Source organism: Chrysochloris asiatica, unplaced genomic scaffold (assembly GCF_000296735.1).
Source record: "Chrysochloris asiatica unplaced genomic scaffold, ChrAsi1.0 scaffold00214, whole genome shotgun sequence".
Taxonomy (NCBI): Eukaryota; Metazoa; Chordata; class Mammalia; order Afrosoricida; family Chrysochloridae; genus Chrysochloris; species Chrysochloris asiatica.
The window spans coordinates 2,846,829-2,871,007 of record NW_006408732.1 but is presented as its reverse complement, the minus strand read 5'-3'; the positions used below and the strand labels follow the sequence as shown (position 1 = coordinate 2,871,007).

The 24,179-nt window shown below is 36.4% G+C and overlaps 1 protein-coding gene across 1 annotated transcript in view; it reads left to right on the top strand.

Moving 5' to 3' along the window:
* Window positions 1-24,179, top strand: part of BMP2K (BMP2 inducible kinase) — a 187,559-nt gene that overhangs the window by 83,605 nt on the left and 79,775 nt on the right. Inside the window, exons 4-7 of the mRNA XM_006872898.1 lie at window positions 8,203-8,345; window positions 13,612-13,733; window positions 16,076-16,157; window positions 18,902-19,034. Of these exons, the coding sequence (XP_006872960.1) occupies window positions 8,203-8,345; window positions 13,612-13,733; window positions 16,076-16,157; window positions 18,902-19,034 (480 nt within the window). The remainder of the gene's footprint in view (window positions 1-8,202; window positions 8,346-13,611; window positions 13,734-16,075; window positions 16,158-18,901; window positions 19,035-24,179) is intronic.

Below are 24,179 nucleotides of genomic sequence, written 5' to 3'. Positions count from 1 at the left end.
CCACTAAAGCCAGAGAAGATGAACTAGAGGAATTCTACTAGCTTCTTCAATCTGAAATCGATCAAACATGCAGTCAAAATGTATTGATCCTTACTGGTGATTGGAATGCAAAGGTTGGGAGCAAAGAAGAAGGGTCAGTAGTTGTAAAATATGGCCTTGGTGATAGAAGATCACTGGAGAACGCATGATTGAATTTTGAAAAACCAATGATTGTTCATTTCAAATACCTTCTTTAGACAGCATAAGAGACGACTACACACATGGACCTCACCAGATGGAATACATAGAAATCAAATTGACTATATCTGCAGAAAGAGATGATGGAAAAGCTCCATATCATCAGTGAAAACAAGGCCAGGGGAAGACTGTGGAACATGCAAATTCAAACTGAAGTGGGAAAAATGAAAATAAATCCACAAGAGCCAAAATATGACCTTGAATATATCCCACATGAATTTAGAGATCATCTGAAGAACAGATTTGATACATTAAACACTAAAGACCAAAGACCAGATGAGTTGTGGGATGACATTAAGAACATCATACATCAAGAAAGCAAAAAGGCATTTAGAAGACAAGAAAGAAAGAAAAGTTCGAAATGGATGTCAGAAGAGACACTGAAACTTGCTATCCAGCGTAGAGCAAATGGAAGAAATGAGCTACAAGAGCTGAACAGAAAATTTCGAAGATCAGCTCAAGAAGATATAGTCAAATATTACCACAAAATGTGCAAAGATCTGGAATCAGAAAACCAAAACGGAAGAACACACCCAACATTTCTCAAGCTGGGGGAACTGAAGATAAAATTAAAGGCTCGACTTTCGTTATTGAAAGATTCTCTGGGTAAATTATTGAATGATGCGGGAAACATCAAGAGAAGATGGAAGGAATACACAGATTCTCTGTACTAAATGGAAATGTTTAATGTTCAACCATTTCAAGAAGTAGCATATGATTAAGAGCCAATGATACTGATGGAGGAAGTCCAAGGTGCACTGAAGGAATTGGCTAAGAACAAGGACACCAGTAATTGATGGAATAAAAATTGAAATCTTTCAAGAAAGTGAGGTAGCACAGGACGCACTCACTCATCTCTGCCAAGAAATTTGGAAGATGACTATCAGGCCGACTGATTGGAAGAGATCCATATTTGTGCCCATTCCAAAGAGAGGTGACCCAACGGAATGCGATAATCATCGGACAATCTCTGATATCCCATATGAGTAAAGTATTGCTGAAGGTAATACAGAAACACCTGTAAGCATCCATTGACAGAGAACTTCCAGAGGTTCAAGCCAGAATTAGAAGAGGCTGTGAAACAAGGGATATCATTGCTGATGTCCAATGGATCTTGGCTGAAAACAGAATATCAGAAAGATGTTTACCTGTGCTTTTATTGACTATACAAAGGCTTTTGATTGTGTGGATCATGACAAGCTATAGACAACATTGCGAAATATGAGTATTCCAGAACACTTAATTGTGCTCATGAGGAATCTCTACCTTTACCAAGAAGCAGTTTGTTCGAACAGAACATGAGAAACCTGAATGGTTTTAAGTTAAGAAAGGTGTACGACAAGTTTGTATTCTTTCACCATACTTAATTTAACCTGTATGTCGAGCAGTTGGGTTTTATGAAGAAAAACGTGGAATCAGGATTGGAGGAAGACTCATTACCAACCTGCGATAGGCAGATGATACAACTTCGCTTGCTGACAGTGAAGAGGGCTTAAAACATTTACTGAAGAAGATCAAAGAGCACAACCTTCGGTATGGATTACATCTCAATGTAAAGAAAACAGAAATCCTCATCACTGAACAAATAAACAATATTCTTATCAACATAGAAATGATTGAAGTTGTCAAGGACTTTCTTCTTCTTGGATCAACTATCAACACTCACGGAAGCAGCAGTCAAGAAATCAAACGATGTATTGCATTAAGCAAATCTGCTGCACAAGACCTTTTTAAAGTGTTGAAGAGCAAAGATGTCAGCTTGAGGACTTAGGTGTACCAGATTGAATCCTTGATATTTTCAATAACCTCATATGCATGCGACAGCTGCACAGTGAGTAAAGAATACTGTAGAAGAATTGATGCTTTTGACTTAATGGTGTTGGAGAAGAATATTGAAAGTGCCATGGGCTGCCAAAAGAACCAATAGACCCATTTTGAAGAAGTGCAAACGGAGTGCTCCTTGGAGGCCAAGATGGCCAAACTTCGCCTCTCAAACTTTGGACATATTGTCAGGAGGGAGCAGTCACTGAAGAAGGATATCATTGGTAAGGTGGGGGGACAGAGAAAAATAGGAAGACCCCCAACGAGATGGATTGGCCTAGTGGCAGCATCGACTCAAGCGTGGCAACAGTAATGAAGTTGGCTCGGGATCGGGTAGTGTTTCTTCTGCTGTGCATAAGGTCGCTATGATTCAGTACTGACTTGATGGCACTTAACAACAACAAATTAGAAGCAACCCCATATCCCATCTCTCTTTTTTCATATCCTTGAGATATACCTTATTGTCTTTACTGCTATATATTCATAGCATTATACAGATGAGATTTCTAGTTTTATTTATATTGTAGAGTATAAAATGGAATTTTCCTAGAAAATTAGTGAACATACGTGAGATTTTGGGTATGAAGAGGCTTTTGAAAGACAATTTGCTAGTGTTTTCTGATTTTTATGTTTTAGATACTGCCTTTAGAACATTGATTTCACTTTTCTTTTGCCTAATTTTCTTTATTATGAGTATATTGCTATTTTAACCCTACATGCCCTAATTTAAATGCAAGTGTCTTTTTTGCTTAGAAATATCCATTTGGGAGACTCTGTTGTTGTTAGGTACTGCTGAGTCGGTTCCCACTCATAGTAGCCCTATATAGGGTTTCTGAGGAACAGGTGGTGTGTTTGCACTGCTGACCTTGTGGTTAGCAAGAAGTCTAGTGTTTATTCTACAGTACCACATTTAGTTCTGCTTAATTTTGAATAGTCCAGCTGTTAGGTATCTTGGGAATTTCCTCATCCCTCCCACTGGTTTTTACTCCCTCATTGGTTGAGTACATTTTTCAGTAGCTTTCTGATAATGAATTCATTAGAGGAAACAATTTTGAAACCTTGTGTAAATCAAAATATCTTTATTCTGAACCCACATTTGATTTTTATTTTGGCTGGCTAAAGAATTCTAGCTTTGAAATAATTTTAAACCTGAAATTTTAAGGCATTACTACATTTATTAGATCTGCTATTGAGAAATGTGATACTGTTATGAATAATCCCTCATTCTTTTTATGTTACCTGTTTATTCCATGAATACTCTTAGAGTCTTTTATTCCTAAGATTCTGAAATTTCAAGGTAATTATGCCTTAGGATAGTAATCATCATAGATTAATCCTCTTATAATCTTTTCTTACTTATTTTCCTCTTTTTGAATTCTATGGTTTTTAAAAATATTTCAATCTTTTATAGAATTTTGTGTTTCTGCTATCTTGTTTATAATTTCTAAGAACAGTTTTTTTGTCCTCCCAATTTTCTTCTTTAAAAAAAAAATCAAAACCCCATCACCTTGATCTTGTTTTTGTGCAAATCTTTTATTTTCTTAGTTTTTAGAAGGATTTTTCTTCTGTTATTTGCATTTTGTGTTTGTTTTTAAAAAAATTTATTACACCTTCTGTCTTTCAAGTCAGAAGTTTTCTTCAAATGTCTTTTCAGTCAGGGTTATTTTAGTAGATCAGAATGAATGATCAATTTTGTCTTATTTTTAGTCTTTTCTGACTAATAAATTAGATAAGCTTTATTAGTCTTTTCTGACTAATAAATTAGGTAAGGTTCTTTTCCTTTCAAGCAGGAATTATTTGGTGTGGGGACAGTGAGAATTGGAGAAAGTGTTTCACACTGTTTTCTGTATAAAAGTTAGATTATATTATACAAAATTATTTAGGAATCAACCATCTTTTTAAGGGAATGGATATGATTCTGTATAGTTTCAGGTACATTGTGTTATATAACTGAAACATCGCTTAAATGGTTTCAGATATCAAATATTTAAAATTGTCTTTTGTCAAATGCCTAGATCCTTTTAGGTTCATGGTTTGGCACTGCTTAATGTGCTAATATCCTTATATATAGATTAAAGAGAGATTATGTATTTTTGGTACCAAACTTTCAGAAAGCAGGAATAGTATTATTAGTATATGAAGGCATTATATAAATTCATAGGGAAATTATGTTTTCCACAAATATTTTGAAGCTCTCTCTTGTTTTCATTATTTTATAAAAACTATTTTCCATTTATTATTATTTTTTTATTCTACACAAGTGCCCATGGATAATGTATCTCTTAGTTTTTTTCTTTAGCACCACTAATCTTTTGGTTAATAGCCAAGTACCAAGTAACCATTTGTGCTTCCCAGTAACTCATATCTTTTAGCTTTTAAAATAATAATATAAAATCTGAAACTCAATAGCTTCAAATTAACCTCAGAATAAAAATAAAGTCACTCAGTAGTTTAAAGCTACAGTCAAAATAAAAATAAAATATTTGGGTATGTTGCTTCATACTGATGCTTGATGAAGTAGTAATACTGATTTTCCCAGGTTCACAAAACTCTGATTTTCAATAATGGAAATTTCTGTTTCTACATTTAAAACATGATTTAAACAAATAATTTTTATCATTTTCTGGACATTGGTTTTTATGATTCAGGTTTTCTGGCCCCAAGATCTCTGGATGGAGGAAAGGAAAGTAACATTTAACATAAATTCTACTCATTACAACTTTGAAAGTTTAGAATAATTGGAATGAGTTCAAGGTTATAATTTCTGTAGCTATAAAATGGTATCTCAAGAGTATGACTAAACACCAAGAAAGTACTTTTTATCCTGTTTCCTTTTTACTTAAAACAGTTTGAGACAGATTCAGATGATCTTGCTACTTTAATATCCTAAATGAAAAATATTTCAGGAAAGAGTTTGATGTTTAGTTTATAATGAAAAAAGGAACAAATGTGCCATACGCTTTCTTACAGAGTATGTAGTAGTTGTGGTGGTAGTTGTGTGCCACTGAGTTGGTTCTGACTCATAGTGACTCCACATAGGGTTTCCAAGGCTGAAAATCTTTACAAGAGCATAAAGCCTCATCTTTCTCCTGTGGAATGAGTGACTGGTAGATTCGAATTGCTGACCTTGTGGTTAGCGGCCCAGTTCATAATCAACTACGCTACCAGCCAAATTACACAGTAGTAATTTCATTTCATCAATTTGTTCAAGCATGGCAACGATAGTGAGGTTGGCCCAGGATCGGGCAGTGTTTTGTTCTGCTGTGTATAAGGTCTCTATGAGTCGGTACCGACTGGATTGCACCTAACAACAACAACAACAATTTATCAAACCTTGTTAAAGGAAAGTTTCAAGATGGTGTAAACTTGCCTTTTTCCATTCACAAATGTAATTTTTATTAGCATGTTCTTAGAATATAAGCTTGTTAACTTTTTCTTGATATTAAGAGTTATCATTAGTTCACTATCATTATTGTATATTGTAATATTTAATAATTCTGTTAGAAAACAGTGATATATGTGTAGCTCCTTGTTCCATTATCTCTTAATTTGCTAAGAGCTTTTAACTGGTCTCTCAGTTCTACTTTTCCGACTGCCTCTCTTCTCCTAAGGGAGATTTAAAAAATTTTAGGTCAGTAAGTTTCCTTGTCTCTTAGGTAAAATCCAAAATATGACTGATCTGTGCCTGCCTCTTCTGTCTCTTTGCATGTTTTTTGTTTCTCTGTTTCCTAGATGATAACTCACATTGGCTTTCTTTCTTTATATATATGTATATATATATATTTTTGAAATGTTTTATTGTGCGTTGAGTGAAGGTTTAAGACAAGATCATTAGTTTCACATTCATCAAATCATAGACTTCGTTTCATTTCAATGTTTGCAATCCTCTCCATCTAACAACAGTTCGCCCACTTCCTCCCTGTGGTTCTTAAATCCATTCCATCCATTTTCCCATCCCTTTCTCAACTTTATCTTAGGTAAATGTTGTCTTTTTGATCTTCAGTACAAATTCCATGGTATGTATAGTATACATCACTATTGTTCCCCCTACGTGCCTATCTACTGCTTGTCCGAAAATTGAGCCACCAGGATGAGTTTATACCTGAAGGTTGTCCCAGGGCTCTAGTCTCGAGTTCTTCCAGCCTCTTTCTGACCTGCCCACCTGGTCTTTTAAATTTTTAATTTATAGTTCATTGTTTTGGTCCACATTTTCACCCAAGTCTGTTCAAGACCTTCTGATGTGATTCCTTTCAGAGTTGCTGGTAGTGTAGCTGGGCACCATTTAGTTATTTTTGGTTTCAGGGTCATGGAGACTGATGTTCACATGTTCTATTATTCCACTAGACTAATTGATTCCCAACCTCTTCAGTTTTCATCACTCTTCTTTCCTTCTCACATAGAGACCAGTAGTTTCACCTCATGTGGCTGCTCATGAGCTTTTAAGATCCCAGTTGCTACTCACCAAAGTAGGCATTAGAACATTGTCTTTGTGTACTATGCTGTGCCAGTTGCCCATCGTGTGTCCTGAGAGTATAGTTCTGAGCCCCCTAGCCTCAGCAACTCTCATTGTCTCAAGGTATTTTGTAGTGTCAGTAAGTTTTCATAATTTTGCACACTGACTATGAATGATTAAGAGTCATGAAATGCTTTCTATTTTTCTTGTGCGTGTATTTTCTTTGTTCTTCTCCCCAGTCTCTGGCCTCATTAATTTTCTAATTAAGTCCGTAGGTTGGACAAATGGTTTGTACTTGACAACTAACCTAAAAATGTGGTGTTTTGGAACCATTCACTGGTGCCACGGAAGAAAGACCTGACAGCGTTCTTACCTTAAGATTATAGTCAAGAAAACCCCTATGGATCATTTGTACTTTATAACATGTATCATTTCCTTCAGTTGGAATTGACTGGAAAGCAGTGGGCTTCTCCCAGATCTTGGCCTTGTTAATTCCTAAATACTCTTAAATCTCGATATGAATGCCACTTCCTTAGATTGCACTTATCTGACCTCCTCTCCCTTCTACTTTGTTGCTCCAATATACATTTGTTGTTGTTAGGTGCTTTTGAGTTTGTTCTGACTCACAGCAACCCTATATACAAGGGAACAAAACAGTACCTATTCTTGTGCCATCTTCAAAATCTTGTTTTAGTTCTTCCTATAGTTGCAGCCAGGAGCTCTGGTAGCGTAGTGGTTACAAATTGGGCTTCTAACTTCAGGGTCAGCAGTTCGAACCTACCAGCTGTTCTGCAGGAGAAAGATGAGGCTTTCTGCTCCCATAAAGATTTACAGCCTCGGAAACCCTGTACAGGGTCAATATGGGTCGGAGCCCACTCCACAGCACATGACAATCAAAAACAATAGTTGCAGCTACTGTGTCCATCTATCTCATTGAGGCTCTTCCTCTTTTCACTGATCCTTTACTTTACCAAACCAGGGGCTGGTCCCTCTTGACAACATGTCCAAAGTATATGAAACAGTCTTGCCATCTTTGTTTCTAAGGAGCATTTTGGCAGTACTTCTTCCAAGAGAGATCTGCTTGTTGTAATGGCTGCTGCTTCTTGTTGTTAGGCACCATTGAATTGGTTCCAATTCAGTGGCAATTCATGGTATGTCAGTATTCTTTGCCAACCCATAGTTCAGAGGCATCAATTCTTTGGCTTTCTTTATTCATTGTCCAGTATACATTTAGGGCTTCCTTGTTGAAGGCTTTCATACTATTCTCAGTTTACATGATCATGATTATTTATGTAATGATTATCAAGTATTTGTTTCTGCCTTTGTAATGTAAATTCCGGTATAATAGAAAACTTACTTTTGTTCATCATGTTTGTCCCATAACTAATAAATTGTTGAAAACTGCGATGTAATTGATTAACATTGATTTCAGAGATGTTTAAAAAATGCTCAGTAGAATTGAAAGAACATTACTTTAAGATATTCCTGTCTCAGAGATGTAAAAATGTGAGGCAACTGTGTCATTGAATCTATAACATATAGTTTAATAAGCATCTTTATATGAGAATTACAAAAAGCTCAGTTTCTCATCATCTGAAACCATAAAGGGGTTTCTTAGTTGTTTTATGATAGGCTTTACTTAAAAAAAAAAAAAAAAAAAAATGTTTTCTCAAAATTACCATTTTGCCCAGCTGGTCAGGTCGTGAATCAAATGAACAAGAAGCTGCAGACAGGTTTTACGGAACCAGAAGTGTTGCAGATATTCTGTGATGCCTGTGAAGCTGTTGCAAGGCTGCATCAGTGTAAGACTCCAATAATTCACCGGGATCTGAAGGTAAGCATTTTAGAAAACTTACCAACGTTTAGGCTATGGATTTAAAATGCTGCTTGGACTATTTTTATATAAACCAGGTATTATTACTTGTGCCCTGGTTAGTGCCTCTGTTCTCTGCTACATTTCCTGAGGCCATGTAAAGAAAAGCAACTTTACATTTAAATTTGTGATTTCCATGACCCTGAAGTTTCTAGTGTGGCCACAGAGATAGCTTTTGTGCTGCCAACTCTCCTGTTTTACATAGTTTGTTTCTTTTAAAGATTTTATTTGAGCAAAGCAATCTTTGTTCTTCATTTTAAACAAAATGTGAGCATCTCTGACACAAGTTGAGCGACCTTCACATCATTATTATCTTTCAGTTCAGCATTCCTCCTATTTACTGTAATCCGTACCTGGGTGTTTTCAAGAGATACTGGAACAAATCCTGTAAAATGGATCTTTTAACTTATAATTTGGAGGTAGTTTTTTTTGTTTTGTCTTGTTTTCTTTTAAGGTCACTTCATCATATCTTCTTGTAGGTTCCTGACCCTTGTATCTGGTACCTAGTTATTACATTGGAAAAAGTCTTGAAAGGCTATTGAATATTCCTGGTATTGTATTGCCAGAGATATAAATAAGAATACGTATCCTTTTTGATGCCCACAAAACTGAGATTACAAAAGCCACCTTATTGAATTACCATATTCCCATATATCCTGATGACTAACTAATCTCTCCCCTCCCTCAAATCTGCTTAGTTTTACCTGCTCAGTGAGTCTTATGCTGAGCTACTCTGTTTATAATGGTAACCCACAGTTCTTCTCTCTACCTGCTCTTTTATTAAGATATTTTATGGCTTGTTTGTGTATTGTGCCTATTATTGTCCATCTTCTCCCATTAGAATGTAAGCTCCATGAGGGCTGAGATTTTGTCATTTTAAGTGACGGAGTCCTGGTGTGGTGCTCGGAGTTAATGCGCTGGACTACAAAATTGGTTTGAACCATGAGGTCTATGGTTCAAGCTCACCAGCCACTCCTTGGAAACCCTTATATAGGCCTGCTTTGGGTCGGAACCAACTCGCCAGCACTTAACAACAACAACAATATCCAAGCATTTAGAACAGGGCTTGATGCATAGCAAGAACTCATATATTTACTAAGTAATGAATCTAGTTCTGACTGATTATACAAAACTTATGAAAGTGTTTATGAAATGATCTTAGGAATGAAAGGAATGGGAGATGTCACTTAGAATGTAAGTTGTTAGCCATGAAAGCACCATCCAAGGAATCCCACAGTGAAAGGATGCACGTGCAATAACATGATGAAAGCTCAAAGTAGGATTGAAGTGCATTACACCTGATCTCACTCAGTCCCTTAGCTTGAGCCACCGGTTTAGCTCCTCTCAGTTATTTTGAATATGAAGTTTTCTGCTTTTGCCTAATAATTTTTAATGATTTTGTATCCTTGTTATAGCCTACTAACTTTTTACATACTAAATTGATATTTTCAGCTGAGTATTCTTTTTTTCTTTAGGTTTTTATTGTGAATTTGAGTGAAAGTTTACAAGGTAGATCATCAGTTTTACGTTCAACAAATCATACACCCTGTTTCATTACAATTATTATAATCCCCTCCATGTACCATCAATTAACAGTATTTCTATCCACTTTAGCTTTTTTAAAACAAAACAAAATACTCAGGCATATATAATAATTTACATTTCCAAAGGGCACATGCTGCAAGTCTGCCTCCTGGCCACCAGCTCTTCCCATGAATCTAGAGTACTCAGCCACTGTCCCTCTCCATGCCCCCCATCTCTGCCTCCATCTCTGACGTCGCTGCTTCTCTGGATATGGTCCCACATTCTGCTTGTGCTCTTCTCCCTTGACGGTCCTAGGGTCCTCTGTTTCTGTACTGTAAGATTAAACACGCCCCTGTTTTTATTACAGAACTTCTACCTTTACGATTGTGACAGTCGCAATTAGTCATGATAACAATTATTCACTATTGAATCATACAAATCTTATCCCCAACTCTTTTCACCAGACCCATCTAGACAAGATGACAGCTATTCAGTGGGGACTCTTTCTTTGTCCCCATACTCTTAAACTAAACTCCCTCTTGAAACCTTGTAAGCCAGTCACTTTGTGCCTTTATTGCCCCTTCATTTTAGGTAGCCAATGTCTAAGTTGCCCGTCCCTGTCTACACTGTGTACAGAGGGGATAGCACTGATACTTGATGTGAAGACTCTTTTCTTCTCTGTTGATATTTAGAGCTACTTCCTCCATGAGTATACGTCAAGTTCATCAAATTGTAGCAATGTACCCTCATTTCTTTATCAAAAAACGTTTTTTGTTTTTTTTTTGGGAGTAATCTTCCTTTAGTCGAGTTCTGATTATCAAGCTAGTTATGCTGACATTTTTGTTTTGGGTTTTTCCTGCTGATCTTTCTTTGAAGATGTATCTTCTGTTGTTCTGGCTGTTCCAGGCTGGTCTGTTTGTCCTTGCTAGTGGGAATGTCCCACCTCATAAGGTTCTTGATGGGACTCTGGATTCCACCTAAGGTCCTATACTCTGCAAAGGCTTTGCAAGAGGGCTATTTCACTGGTCAAGTTGTAGAACCCCTTTTAGGTATTCCAATCAGTTATAGGTTGAAGACAGCTTACAAGTTTTCTGTAATCATGTTTCCCAACATTCCTTTCTATCCCACTCAAGTGTCTATTTTACAATAATAGTAGACAAGGGAAACCAATATTCATAAGACAGTGAAGCATTTTAGTATTATTTCCCCTCTTCAAGCTATGCCTAGATCCCTGTATCACAGAGCTCTGTTATTCCAAGGTTGAGCATGCATCACTGTTTACCTCTGCCCCACTTAGGACATGCAAATTGTCTCAGTATTCCCCTATTAAACTTGTTCTTCCACCTCCTCCCCCTTCTTGTATTGCCCTCCCCAACACCCAAATTAAGCCGCCCACCCCAACCCCACTGCTGTGATTACCTTATATTCTATTAACTCTTCCCTCAATTTAAGAGTCTATTTTATCATGTAATCCACCTGACCTTCCCGCCACCTGGGTCTCTGTTCCTCTGTGTTTACCTTCTTTCACATTGTAATTGTTTTGATCATAGACTGACCTTCCAGATCCTCTGTTCTTATAATTTGATTCTGTTCTTGACTCTTCCATTTGAGGAATCCCTCTTTTCAACAAAGCACTTGACTGCTAACCAAAAGGTTGAACTCACTCAACATCTTTGCGAGAGAAAGACTTGGTGATTTGCTTCCGTAAAGATAACAGCCAAAAACCCTATTGTACTGTTCTACTCGGTCACATATGGTCACTGTGCATTGAAATCGACTTAATGGCATCTAACAACAACAAAATAAAATAAGAAAAACTTGTTTAAAATACTTGTTGACTTAGATTAGTTTGAGCTATTATTAGCGTTTTTCAGTGTTTACCATTTGCCAAGGGGAGTGAGGGTGGTTCCAAATGATAAGCACTGGGTTAGGAACCACAAGAACAGTTAGAGCCTGCCAGCTGCTCCACAGGACGAAGAAGAGACTTTCTGCTCCCTCGAAGACTTAAGCCTCGGAAATCCTATACAGGTTGTTATGAGTCAGAAATGACTTGAAGGCATTTAACAGCGGCAACGACAACACTTGTGCCAAACACTGTTTGTTAATTTTCTTGGCAACTCTGCAAGATAGTTATATATTGTCTGCATTTTACAGTTGTGGAAACCAAGGAGACTTTTCTCAATTTAGGACTGTTTGCTTTCCGATACTTCTTCTGTTGGGTCATTTGAAAGATCAGTAAAGAAACTATACTGTGAATATTTTGAAAAGGAAGAAGAAAGCTTACTCATTTAAGAATGTACTGTAGGATTGCCCAAACTTGCAGATAGTACCCATAAAGTACAACATAAAGGACAAAGTGACTGACTTACAAGTGTTCAAGAGGAGTTTAGTTTCAGAGTGTATAGGGGAAGGTAGAATCCCCACTGAATAGTTTTCATGTTGTTCAGGTGGGTCTGGTGAAAGGAGATGGGGTAAGATACTGGTGAATGATGATGTATAGAGGGGATTGTATTCATTGCAATGATACAAAATATAATAGGATGAGTGGAAAACTGATGATGTTCTCCCATGTAAACTATCACTCACTGCACAATAAAAGTTTTTTTAAAAAATAACAAAATATATAGTAGAATAGAGTGAAAAAGCACATAGCAATAACAGTAATAATTAATATCAGTTGATTGCTTTTCATATAGCAGACAATGCTATAAGCACTTTGCAAATTTTGGTTCATTTAATTTTCACACGTATTCCATGTAGTAGAATCTGCTGTAGAAAATAAAATGAAAGCAAATTGTCAAAGGCCACATGTGTCAAAGACTAGTAAGGAGCAGAGTTGGACTGTGAACCCGCTCATTTTCTCAATCTCTGTTCTCCATGTTAAGACAGAAAGTCAAATTTGTGTTCTTCAAAGTAGTATTTTAGATAAAAATAGCATTAGGATTTGGTTAGATATGCAGGATTTAAATGTTTTTCATTATTTACTAGTCTGTAGATAAGTAGCAGTATCAGGAAAGCAGAAAAATGGAGTTACAGTATAAAAGAGAAGCTGCACTCTGCCTGCTTCTAGATCTTCTCTTTCATAAAAGCAGTTGTGGAGAGGATTTAGGGTTCCTTGGCCCCTGCACTAACCGTCATGGGGTGGGAGAAGCACATCCATTATAGGAGAAAAAGTAGACATAGTAGAGCATTTTGTTCGGTTTCATTTGTCCTTCCTAATAATTTGAGGTGTCTTAGATGTGTTACAAGGAGCTCTAGTAGCGTAGTGGTTACAAATTGGGCTGCGAACTTTAAGGTCAGCAGTTTTGAAAGTACCAGCTGTTCCATGGGAGAAAGATGAGGCTTTCTGCTCCCGTAAAGATTTACAGCCTCAGAAACCCTGTACAGGGTCACTATGAGTCGGAACCAACGCCACGGCACAAAACCACCACCCTGGATCTGTTACATGGATTATTAAGTTTTCAGAAAAGCATGTTGTGTGAAGTGTTGTAGAGTGGGTTCTGACTCATAGTGACCCCCTGTGGGGTTTCCCAGGAACTCCTGGTGTGTTTGAACGTCTGACCTTGAGGTTGGCAGTCCAGAGCTTATCCTACAGCGCCACACCAGGACTTCATATAAAGGCATAGATTTTAAAAGATAGTATTCATGTTGAAAATACTACTAATTACTGATTTTTTCTTTCTTGCTTTTTTTTAACATTAAGGTAGAAAATATTTTATTGAATGATGGTGGAAACTATGTACTTTGTGATTTCGGCAGTGCCACTAATAAATTTCTTAATCCTCAAAAAGATGGAGTGAATGTAGTTGAAGAAGAAATTAAAAAGTAAGTGCCATCCTTATTGTACTTTGTCTCATGAGAATTTTAATTATCTCACGTACAACTAGCTTTTCCAGTACAAGCTTCAGATATTTTATTTGTAGATTTCCTCGTAATATTTCTATGCCAAAGAAACAATTTATGTTTGATCTATGTACATTATAAACATATATTAAGAGTTTTGTTGTATAAGGTGTAGTAATCAATGGGATCTCTAAATGGAGTTTCAAGTGAATTTCAAATTCAGTTTAATATTCATGTTTTTACTAATGCAGAAGATTTGTGCTTAATTGCTAGAAACCGTTTAATGCTTTGAAATCATATTTGTAATATTAAGACCGATTTTGCTGTGCATTGGAAACTATGTGGAAAACCAAATGGTAAGGTTGATATCAAGTACTTTAGCTTAAGAATTGGGCTGCAAACCTTAAGGTAAGCAGTACAAAACTACCAGCCGCTCCACGGGAGAAAGATGAGGCTTTCTGCTCCCGTACAGATTTAATACCTTGGAAACCCTGTACAGGGTCGCTATGGGTCGGAACTGACTCGACGACACTTAACAACAACAACTGGAATGTTCTCTGGTAAAAATATAAGTTAAACCTGCTCAATTTTTTTAAAATTCATGATTGTCACAACATCTGTGAGGACCTTTTCCTAATTTCTGTTTTAGTTTTACAAAGTGGAGCTGTTTGTAATTCTTATATTGCCTTTATAAAATGATACAGAATGCATAAAGAACTGTCAAAATAGGAATTTCTAGTAGTTGAAGACTATATAGGAGCAACCATTTGAATGATGAAATTTCAGAAATAAATTAAATGCAGCTGATAGTAACTCTGGTCCATATATATTATGCTATGGTAATTATGTTAGATTCCATTAAAACAAGCTTCTTACTAAACACAAATTTCCTGAACAACACAAGGACAGTATAATTATTGAATTGGCTCTTTGGGGCTATATGTATGTATATATAATTTTGAAAAAAGTTAATGGTAATGGAATTGGGACATATAGTGGTTGCTATAGGATACTGCTCAAACATCTGATTTGTTGGAAGTTACATGCTGCATTGTGTGGTATATGAAATTCAGTTGAATTTGCATTAGTGATGAACCAAAGTTAATAGAAGTTCTTATTTTTGTGGCTCAGTTGAGTTAGCTAATCAATTGTTCAACCTAGAGGTATATGTTTATTACCTCTAATGTAGCAGACTTTGTTCTTTGTGCTTGGTAAATAACAATTGTTGTTAAGTGCTGTGGATTCAGTACCGACTCACAGCAACCCAATATAGGGTTTCTGAGCAGTAGCTGGTGATCTTCAACCGTCGGCCTTGTGATTCAAATGGACCTTGCAGTCCTGCTCATTAACAAGTTGCGCTATACCAGGACTCCAGTAGATAAAACAAAAGTCCTGCCCTCATATCAGTAGTATCACCTCAAATGTTTCACTAGGCAGACTAGTTTGGAAAGTATAAGATGTTAAGAATATCAAGGATTTAGGTATTTTCTTTAAGAAAAACAAAGTATAAATACTCAAAATGAATTTTAAATTATGCCATGATACAGGAAATTCATCTGTATCTGATAATTTCTGTCATTAAATTTAAATACTACTTTATTAAGATACTCGGTTCAAAATGAATTTGGGGTTTTTATATCTATAATATTCATTCACATTATCTTTTAATTCCAAGTAATTTGATTGGCCCAGGATCGGACATTGTTTCGCTCTGCTGTGCATAGGGTCGCTATGAGTCGGTGCTGACTTGATGGCACCTAACAACAGCAGTTTGATTACAGTCAGTAATAGAAGTATATTTAGCGAATGTTATTAGTGTAGTTAGAATTATAGCAACTAGGGTACTTTTAAAACAATGCCAATTATAAAAACAAACCCAAAGGAGATTTATTACTGTGTGCAGTGAAGTGTGTTAGAGGCAATGAGAACATGCTTCTCAGTAAACGTGAATTATTTGAGAGAGTGGAAGTTTGCATTTTAAACTAATGGACTAAAATATGTTAATCAAGAGACTTATACTAGTTTAATTGTATTAGTTAAAGTAAATTCAAGGAAAACAATACTTTGTCGATATATAAACTATTTCTAATATTGAAGTAATAAAAAGTTTTTATATCATTGTAAATACTTACTATAAATACTGTTGTACTTGTTGAATAGAAATGTATATAGATATTGACATTGCTCAATCTTTGTCAAGTTTTTTAATGAGCTTTTTTATGATATTAATTCTATGTTACATTACCAAACCTTACATTTTAAAAATTATTTTACATAGAGTCAGTGTAGTTTCTGTTCACTCCATTTCACTTGTTTCCTTCCAGGTACACAACTCTGTCATACAGAGCCCCAGAAATGATCAACCTTTATGGAGGGAAACCTATTACCACCAAGGCTGACATCTGGGTAAGACCAAGATTGAAATTTGCTCTAGCTAAATAAAGCATTCTAAATTCAATTTACTATCCTCCTCCTTTCACCCTTATCCTCTAAAGGCATTACCTTTACATTTACATAGTACATTTACATAGTACATGTAAAGCAGAGCTACTTATTCAGGAGACTGTTATAACATTCTATCTTCTCAATCCTCAGATCATAACTTTACTGCCAAAAAAAGAAAAAGATGTCCTTATCTTGTAACTTTTTAATCATAGCATTTATTTAGAACTTAATATAGATTATATGATTTTTAACATTTTTCTTATTGAGTGGGTTTTTGGCTGCACACAGTACAAAATGCCAGACATAGCACCATTGGGCAGGGTTTCATTCTGCTGTACATAAGTACGCTATTGTCGGTATAGATTTGTTGGCCCTTAACAACAACAACAACAGTAACACTAAGGTGGCACTTTAGGATCTTATGAATGGAAACTAACATAAGTAAAAACAAATGTTGACTAATTTCTGTATATTAAGGCTTGTTTTAATTTTTCATTTAGATCTAGATTTTATTATTGCGATAATGTTTCTTTATAGTTTAACTATGGTAAAATGGAGTCCTGGTGCTGTAAGATAAGCACTTGATCTCAAGGTCATTTTGAACTTTAAGGTCGGTGGTCCAAGCTCACCAGCCGCTCCAAGGAAACCCTATACAGGGTTGCTATGGGTTGGAACTGACTCAGCGGCAGTTAACAACAACATACTAAAATGTTAACACCTCCTTTGAACTCATTTCATAAATAAAACACAGTTTTTGTTGTATTTTGCAAACTAACAGAAAAAAATTAAAATGTAAATTCATTTAAATTCAGCAATTATTAGTCATGTGTACCCTTAGTCATAGCATTGTGGGTTAATGCGCCAGACTGCAAAGCCGTTTGAACTGCAAGGTTGGTGGTTCAAGCTCACCAGCTACTCCTCAGAAACCCTATACAGGGTCACTGTGGGTTGGAATCAACTCGACAACACTTAACAACAACAACAACAACAACCCTTAGTCAAGGAGCTCTGGTAGCATAGTGGTTACGAATCAGGCTGTGAACCTTAAGATCAGCAGTTCGAAACTACCAGTTTTTCCGCGGGAGAAAGATAAGGCTTTCTGCTCCTGTAAAGATTTACAGCCTCGGAAACCCTGTACAGGGTCACTCTATGAGTCAGAATTGACTCCACGGCGCATAACCGTCAGCACCACCTCCCTTAGTCACCAAATTCAGCATGGGAATGTAAAATGCCTTTGGAAAGAGTTCTGAGGTTTACAAGAAAAGTCAGCTTTATGCTTTTTTAATACTTTTTTTGTTGTTGCTAGAATTAATATACATGCCAGACAACATATAAATTGTCAGAGATACTTTAAAATTTTATACCATATAGGTTAGTTGGTGTGGCACTTCAAGCTAATGTGTTGATCTGCAAAGGTCAGTTTGAATCACAAGGTTGGAGGTTCAAGCTCACCAGTCATTTCTCGGAAACCCTATACAGGGTCGCTGTGAATCAGAACTGACTCGACAGCATATAGAACAACAACAACAACAAATTCTCCTGTGTAGTCCTGGTGTGATGCTGTAAAAGCACTGGACCACAAGTTTGATCTGAGCCACAAGGTTGGCTGTTCAAACTCACCAGCTGCTCTTCAGAAACTCTGTACAGGGTTGCTATGAGTGAGAACTGACTCGTCGGCGCTTAACAACATATACTCTTGTAAACCAATAACTAATGAGTCAAGTTAACATAAACAGCATAGGTTAATTGGGGAGTGAAGTCGCTCAATATAATAAACACTGGACTGCGAACCACAAGGTATATAGCTCTAGCCTACCAGCTGCTCTACCTGAGAAAGATGAGACTTTCTGCTCCTTCAAAGATATAAAGCCTTGGAAACCCTGATATGCAGTGTTATGCTACTTTTCCAGATAAAATGTGTGCTTTAGTGTATTTTGCCTTCATTGTCAGCAAGTGAATTTATTGATGCTGTGCTATTTATGAAGCTATGCAAGTTAAACAGAGAAAGCCTTTCCATGTGTGCTTGAACTTGGATTGCTGCTGTTATGTGCTGATGAGTTGGTTCCTACACATAGTGACTCTGTTAAGGGCTCCTGAGGAGCAGCTGGTGAGTTTGAACCACCGGCCTTGAGGTTCAAATCAACCTCGTGGTCCAGTGCTTTATCCTGTAGCACTTCATTAGGACACCCAAATACAAATGTAATTAATATAGAATAAAATGATCTGATAATATACATTAAGTGAAGTGTTCTATAATATGAAGCAATGATATGCAAGTTTAACTGTGCTGGTTAGCTCATGTTTAGAATTTTAATATTTTTAAACATGTTAAATTGTGATTTTTCTTAAAAGTTCTATTTTCTTTGTTAGTTATGTGCGATTTATGTACTAAATATGTATTTTCCATGTAGAAGAAATAAAAGTATAATTGTTTCTAAAAAGACCTGGCCATTTCTATTTTAGTTATATCATTCACAGTTTAGAGTCCTATGATAGCATCTAATTCAGTAAACTGGCTACAGATATGACAAAGAAACATGGGAATCATACAGCTGAACATATTTTCAAAGACTAAAAGGATTTCTTAATAACATTAGCATTTTGTTTTTTTAAAAACCATATTTCAATTTTGATTTTCACTGTTTTTATGTGTTATGGTTTAGAGTGTTAGAGATCTGATGATATTAAGCTTCTTTGTTTTACAGGCACTCGGATGTTTGCTCTACAAACTTTGTTTCTTCACTCTTCCTTTTGGGGAGAGTCAGGTTGCTATCTGTGATGGCACCTTCACCATCCCGGACAATTCTCGTTACTCTCATAACATACATTGCTTAATAAGTAAGTACTTGGTAAAAGAGTATGACAAAATTGTCAGACACTGTATTTATAGTCTGCTGTTTATGTATATTTCTTTATCTAAAAACTTAGTCTTTTAATTTCATTTGTTATAATTTTGTAAAAATACAAGAAATATAGAATGTGAAAACGATGGTTTATAAGACTTTTGTACGAATGAAAGCAGCCTAATTGCAGATTAGTAGCCTTCTGTTTGTAAACTCCTAGATAAGCTTTAGTAGTAGACAACCTGTTTACATAATTAAGGAAACTGGAATTTCTGGAAAAACTTAAGCTTAATGTTTAATGAGTCAATCTTTGTGCTTTAGAAATCCTAGTATCCCGATTTGTTGAGTCTTTGAAGTATTACTAATCTTAAATTGTAGCTTATTTTGCCCTGTTTAATATCCCTGTTTGATTCATTGTGAAATTGCCAAGATCATGTCAGAGGGGATAGTCCTGTTGTCCCTTGGTTCCAAAGAATATCTGTTTTTCTTCTACCCTCCTGTAAGATTTGTTTTCTTCTTTTTTGATAGATACTATAAAGTAACCTTTTATGTACTCATATGGTATAATTTCTGAAAAAAGTGATTTGTGGTCAGGGAAAAGGCTTGCTGTTCTACATCAATATATTATATATTTGAAAGCTATAGTATATAGATACGGAGTCCTGGTGTGGCACTGTGGGATAAAGCACTGGACCTTGAGGTTGGTTTGAACCAGAAAGTTGGTGGTTCCAAATGCACCAGCCGCTCCTTGGAAACCCTAATCAGGGTCGCTGTGAGTCGGAGCAGACTCAAATGTACTAACAACAACAGCATTTAAACAGCACCCCTTAGCACTGTTTTAATTAAAAAATTTTAGCAGTTCTATTTTGTTCATTTTCCGTATTCCCTGACATAGTCTTTAGCCACATAGATAAGTGGGTCAGTGTAAATATATATGATGTTTTATATGTGGTAAAAGATTATATATAGTTCAACTCAGTGGGGAAAATAGATGATGGTAAGACAATTGATCAGCCAGTACAAAGTCTAAGTAGCTTCTTGCCTCATTTGTTATGCTGACATTTCAGAAAGATCATAGATTTAAATAAATATAGAAAGGAAAACAACATCCTCTGACAAAAATAGTGTGAATTTATTTATAGGACTAGAACGGAGAGTTTATAAGTTAAAAACACTAAACCCCAGAAATTATAAAAGAGTTAAAATATATTTAACCATTACATTTAAATCATTAGAAGTATAAAATCCATGAAGTCTTCCTAACATAAAGTCAAATGATAAACTGGAAAAAATACTTATTACAAATTTGACAAAATGGCTAGCTTTTGTACGTTAAAACTCGAAAGCACTCCAAAAGAAAAGTGGGTGTAAAACAAAATCTAGCCTTGCTTTGCACACTTATCATTGAAAACACAGTTGTTGTTTTAATTCTATTATATGTATTTGATAATATATGTTGGAAAATAGAGAAAATTTGCCAGCTTAACACAAATTATATTGCTCTCTCTGTGATGTTTTTTAAGTCCGAAGGAACCAGAATCCTGGGGTAGGGAGGTGATGTTTTCATTTATTATATATATATGATGCTGTTATTGTTATGTGCCATCAAGTCAGTTCCGACCCAGAGTGAACCTGTATACGGTTTCTGAGGAGCAGATGGTTAGCTTGAACCACTAACCTTGCAGTTCAAACAGCTTTGCAGTCTAGCACATTGACCCACAGTGCCACACCAGGACTCCATATAGATATATCCTATATATATGGATCTATATGTATGATATACATACATATATATCTCATGTATGGATGTATATATATTGCCATATATCAGGCTAATGGAAATATCCCTAAGCTTGGCCACTTCATGGCCAACATGGTCACTTTTTTATTTATTTGAAAACAGATGCTGTTGTTCTTAGGTGCCATCGAGTGGGTATCAACCTACAGTGACCCTATGCACAGCAGAACCAAACACTGCCCGATCCTCGGTCAACTTCATTCACTACAGTTGCCACACTTGAGTCCATCAATGCTGCCACTTGGCCATTCCGTCTTTTTGGGGGTCTTCCTCTTTATCTCTGACCCTCCACCGTACCAAACATGTTATCCTTCTCCAGCGACTGGTCCCTCCTGACAGTATGTCCAAAGTATAAGAGATGAAGTTTGGCCATCTTGGCCTCTAAGGAGCACTCTGGTTGCACTTCTAACAAAACAGATCTATTGGTTCTTTTGGGCAGCCCATGAAATTTCATTTTTCTCCTCCAACACCATAACTCAAAAGCATCAATGCTTCTATGGTCTTCCTTATTCACTGTCCAGCTTTCGCATGCATGTAAGGTTATTGAAAATAGCATGGCTTGGGTCAGGCGCATCTTACTTCTCAAGCTGACATCTTTGCTCTTCAACATTTTTATAGGCATATAAAAAATGGTCAATTCTAGTACATTTCAGCTGACTTTATACCTTGGATATCCATCTTTCAGGGTCTCATTGCATTTTTGACTACCTGCAAACTTCTTTAATTCATACTTTGTATATTACATATTACAGTTACTAATAAGTTTTGCAGCTATTTCTTCTCACTTTGAGTCAACCAGAACATTAAGGTCATATTAACTTTAGGCAGGCTATGCTCTTTGATCTTCATCAGTAAATGTTTTAAGTCCTCTTCACTTTCAGCAAGCAACGTTGTATCATCTGCATATCGCAGGTTGTTAACGAGTCTTCCTCCACTCTTGATGCCACGTTTATCTTCATAGAACCCAGCTTCACGGATTATTTGCTCAACATACAGGTTGAATAAGTATGGTGAAAGAATACAACTTTCTCACACACCTTTCTTAATTTTAAAGCATTCAGTGTTCCCATGTTCTGTTCAAACAACTGTCTCTTGGTCCAGGTACAGATTCCTCATGAGCACAATTAAGTGTTTCAGAGTACTCATACTTCGCAGTGTTGTTCATAGCTTGTCCTAATCTACACAGTTGAAAGCCTTTGCATAGTCAGTAAAGCACAGGTAAACATCTTTCTGATATTCTCTGCTTTCAACCAAGATCCATGGGACATCAGCAGTTATATCCCTTGTTCTATGACCTCTTCTGAATCCGGCTTGAACCTCTGAAAGTTCTCTGTCAATGTATGATTGTAGTACTTTCTGTATTACCTTTAGCAAAATTTTACATGCATGGGATATCAAAGAGACTGTCGGATGATTTCCGCATTCCGTTGGGTCACCTGTCTTTGGAATGGGCACAAATATAGATCTCTTCCAATCAGTCGACCAGATAGTCGTCTTTCAAATTTCTTGGCAGAGATGAGTGAGTGCGTCCTGTGCCGCCTGACTTTCTTGAAAGATTTCAAGTTTTAGTCTGTCAATTCCTCGTGCCTTGTTCTTTACCAATTCCTTCAGAGCACCTTGAACTTCCTTGTTCAGTATCATTGGCTCTTAATCATATGCTACCTCTTGAAACCGTTGAACAGTAACCATTTCCATTTGGTACAGTGACTCTGTGTATTCCTTCCATCTTCTCTTGATGCTTTCTGCATCATTCAATAATTTGCCTAGAGAATCTTTCAATAACAAAAGTCAAGGCTTGAATTTTGTCTTCAGGTCCCCCAGCTTGAGAAATGCTGAGTGTCGTCTTCTTTTTTGATTTTCTGATTCCACATCTTTGCACATTTTGTTGTAATATCTGGCTTTATCATTTCGAGCTGATCTTTGAAATTTTCTGTTCAGCTCTTGGACCTCCTCAATTCTTCCATTTGTTTTACATCTCTATGCTGGATAGCAAGTTTCAGTGTCACTTTTGACATCCATTTTGAACTTTTCTTTCTTTCTTGTCTTCCAAATGACTTTTTGCTTTCTTCATGTATGATGTTCATGATGTCATCCCACAACTCTTCTAGTCTTCGATCTTTCGTGTTTAATGCATCAAATCTGTCCTTCAGATAATCTCTAAATTCAGTTGGGATATATCCAAGGTTGTATTTTGGCTCTCTTGGACTTGTTTTCATTTTCGTCAGCTTCAGTTTGAATTTGCATATGAGCAATTGATGGTCTGTTCCACAGTCTGCCCCTAGCCTTGTTAACACCGATGGAGCTTTTCCATCGTCTCTTTCCACAGATGTAGTCAATTTGATTTCTATGTATTCCATCTGGTGTGGTCCATGTGTATAGTCGTCTGTTATGCTGTCTAAAGAAGGTATTTGAAGTAAACAATTCACTGGCTTTGCAGAATTTTAACATGTGTTCTCCAGCATCATTTCTATCACCAAGGCCATATTTTCCAACCACTGATCATTCCTCTTTGCTTCCAACCTCTGCATTCCAATCACCAGTAATGATCAATATATCTTGATTGCATGTTTGATCAATTTCAGACTGAAGAAGTTGATACAATTTTTCTATTTCATCCTCTCTGGCTTTAGTGGTTGGTGCGTAAATTTGAATAACAGTGGTATTAACAGGGCTTTCCTGTAGGTGCATGGATATTATCCTATCACAGGCAGCGTTGTACCTCATGACTGATCTGGATATGATCTTTTTGACGATGAATGAAACACCATTCCTCCTCAATTTGTCATTCCTGGCATAGTAAATCATGTGGTTGTCAGATTCAAAATGGCTGATACAGGTCCATTTCAGCTCACTAATGCATAAGATAGTGATGTTTATTTGTTCCATTTCATTTGTGACAGCTTCCAATTTTTCCAGATTCATACTTTGTACATTCCATGTTCCAATTTTCAGTGAATGTTTACAGATGTTTCTCTTCATTTTGAATTAACCCACCATAGAAGCAGGGCTATATTAAGGAAAACCTGGCATTAGGATTAGAGGAAGACTCATTAACAACCTGTGATATGCAAATGATACAACCTTGCTTCCTGAAAATGAAGAAGGCTTAAAACATTTACTGATGAAGATCAAAGAGGACAGCCTTCAGTATGGATTACATCTCAATATAAAGAAAACAAAAATACTCACCACTGGACCAATAAACAAGAGTCTTATCAACGGAGAAAAGATTGCAGTTGTCAAGGACTTCATTCTTCTTGGATCAATTATCAACACTCATGGAAGAAGCAGTCAAGAAATCAAACAACATATTGCATTAGGCAAATCTGCTGCACAAGACCT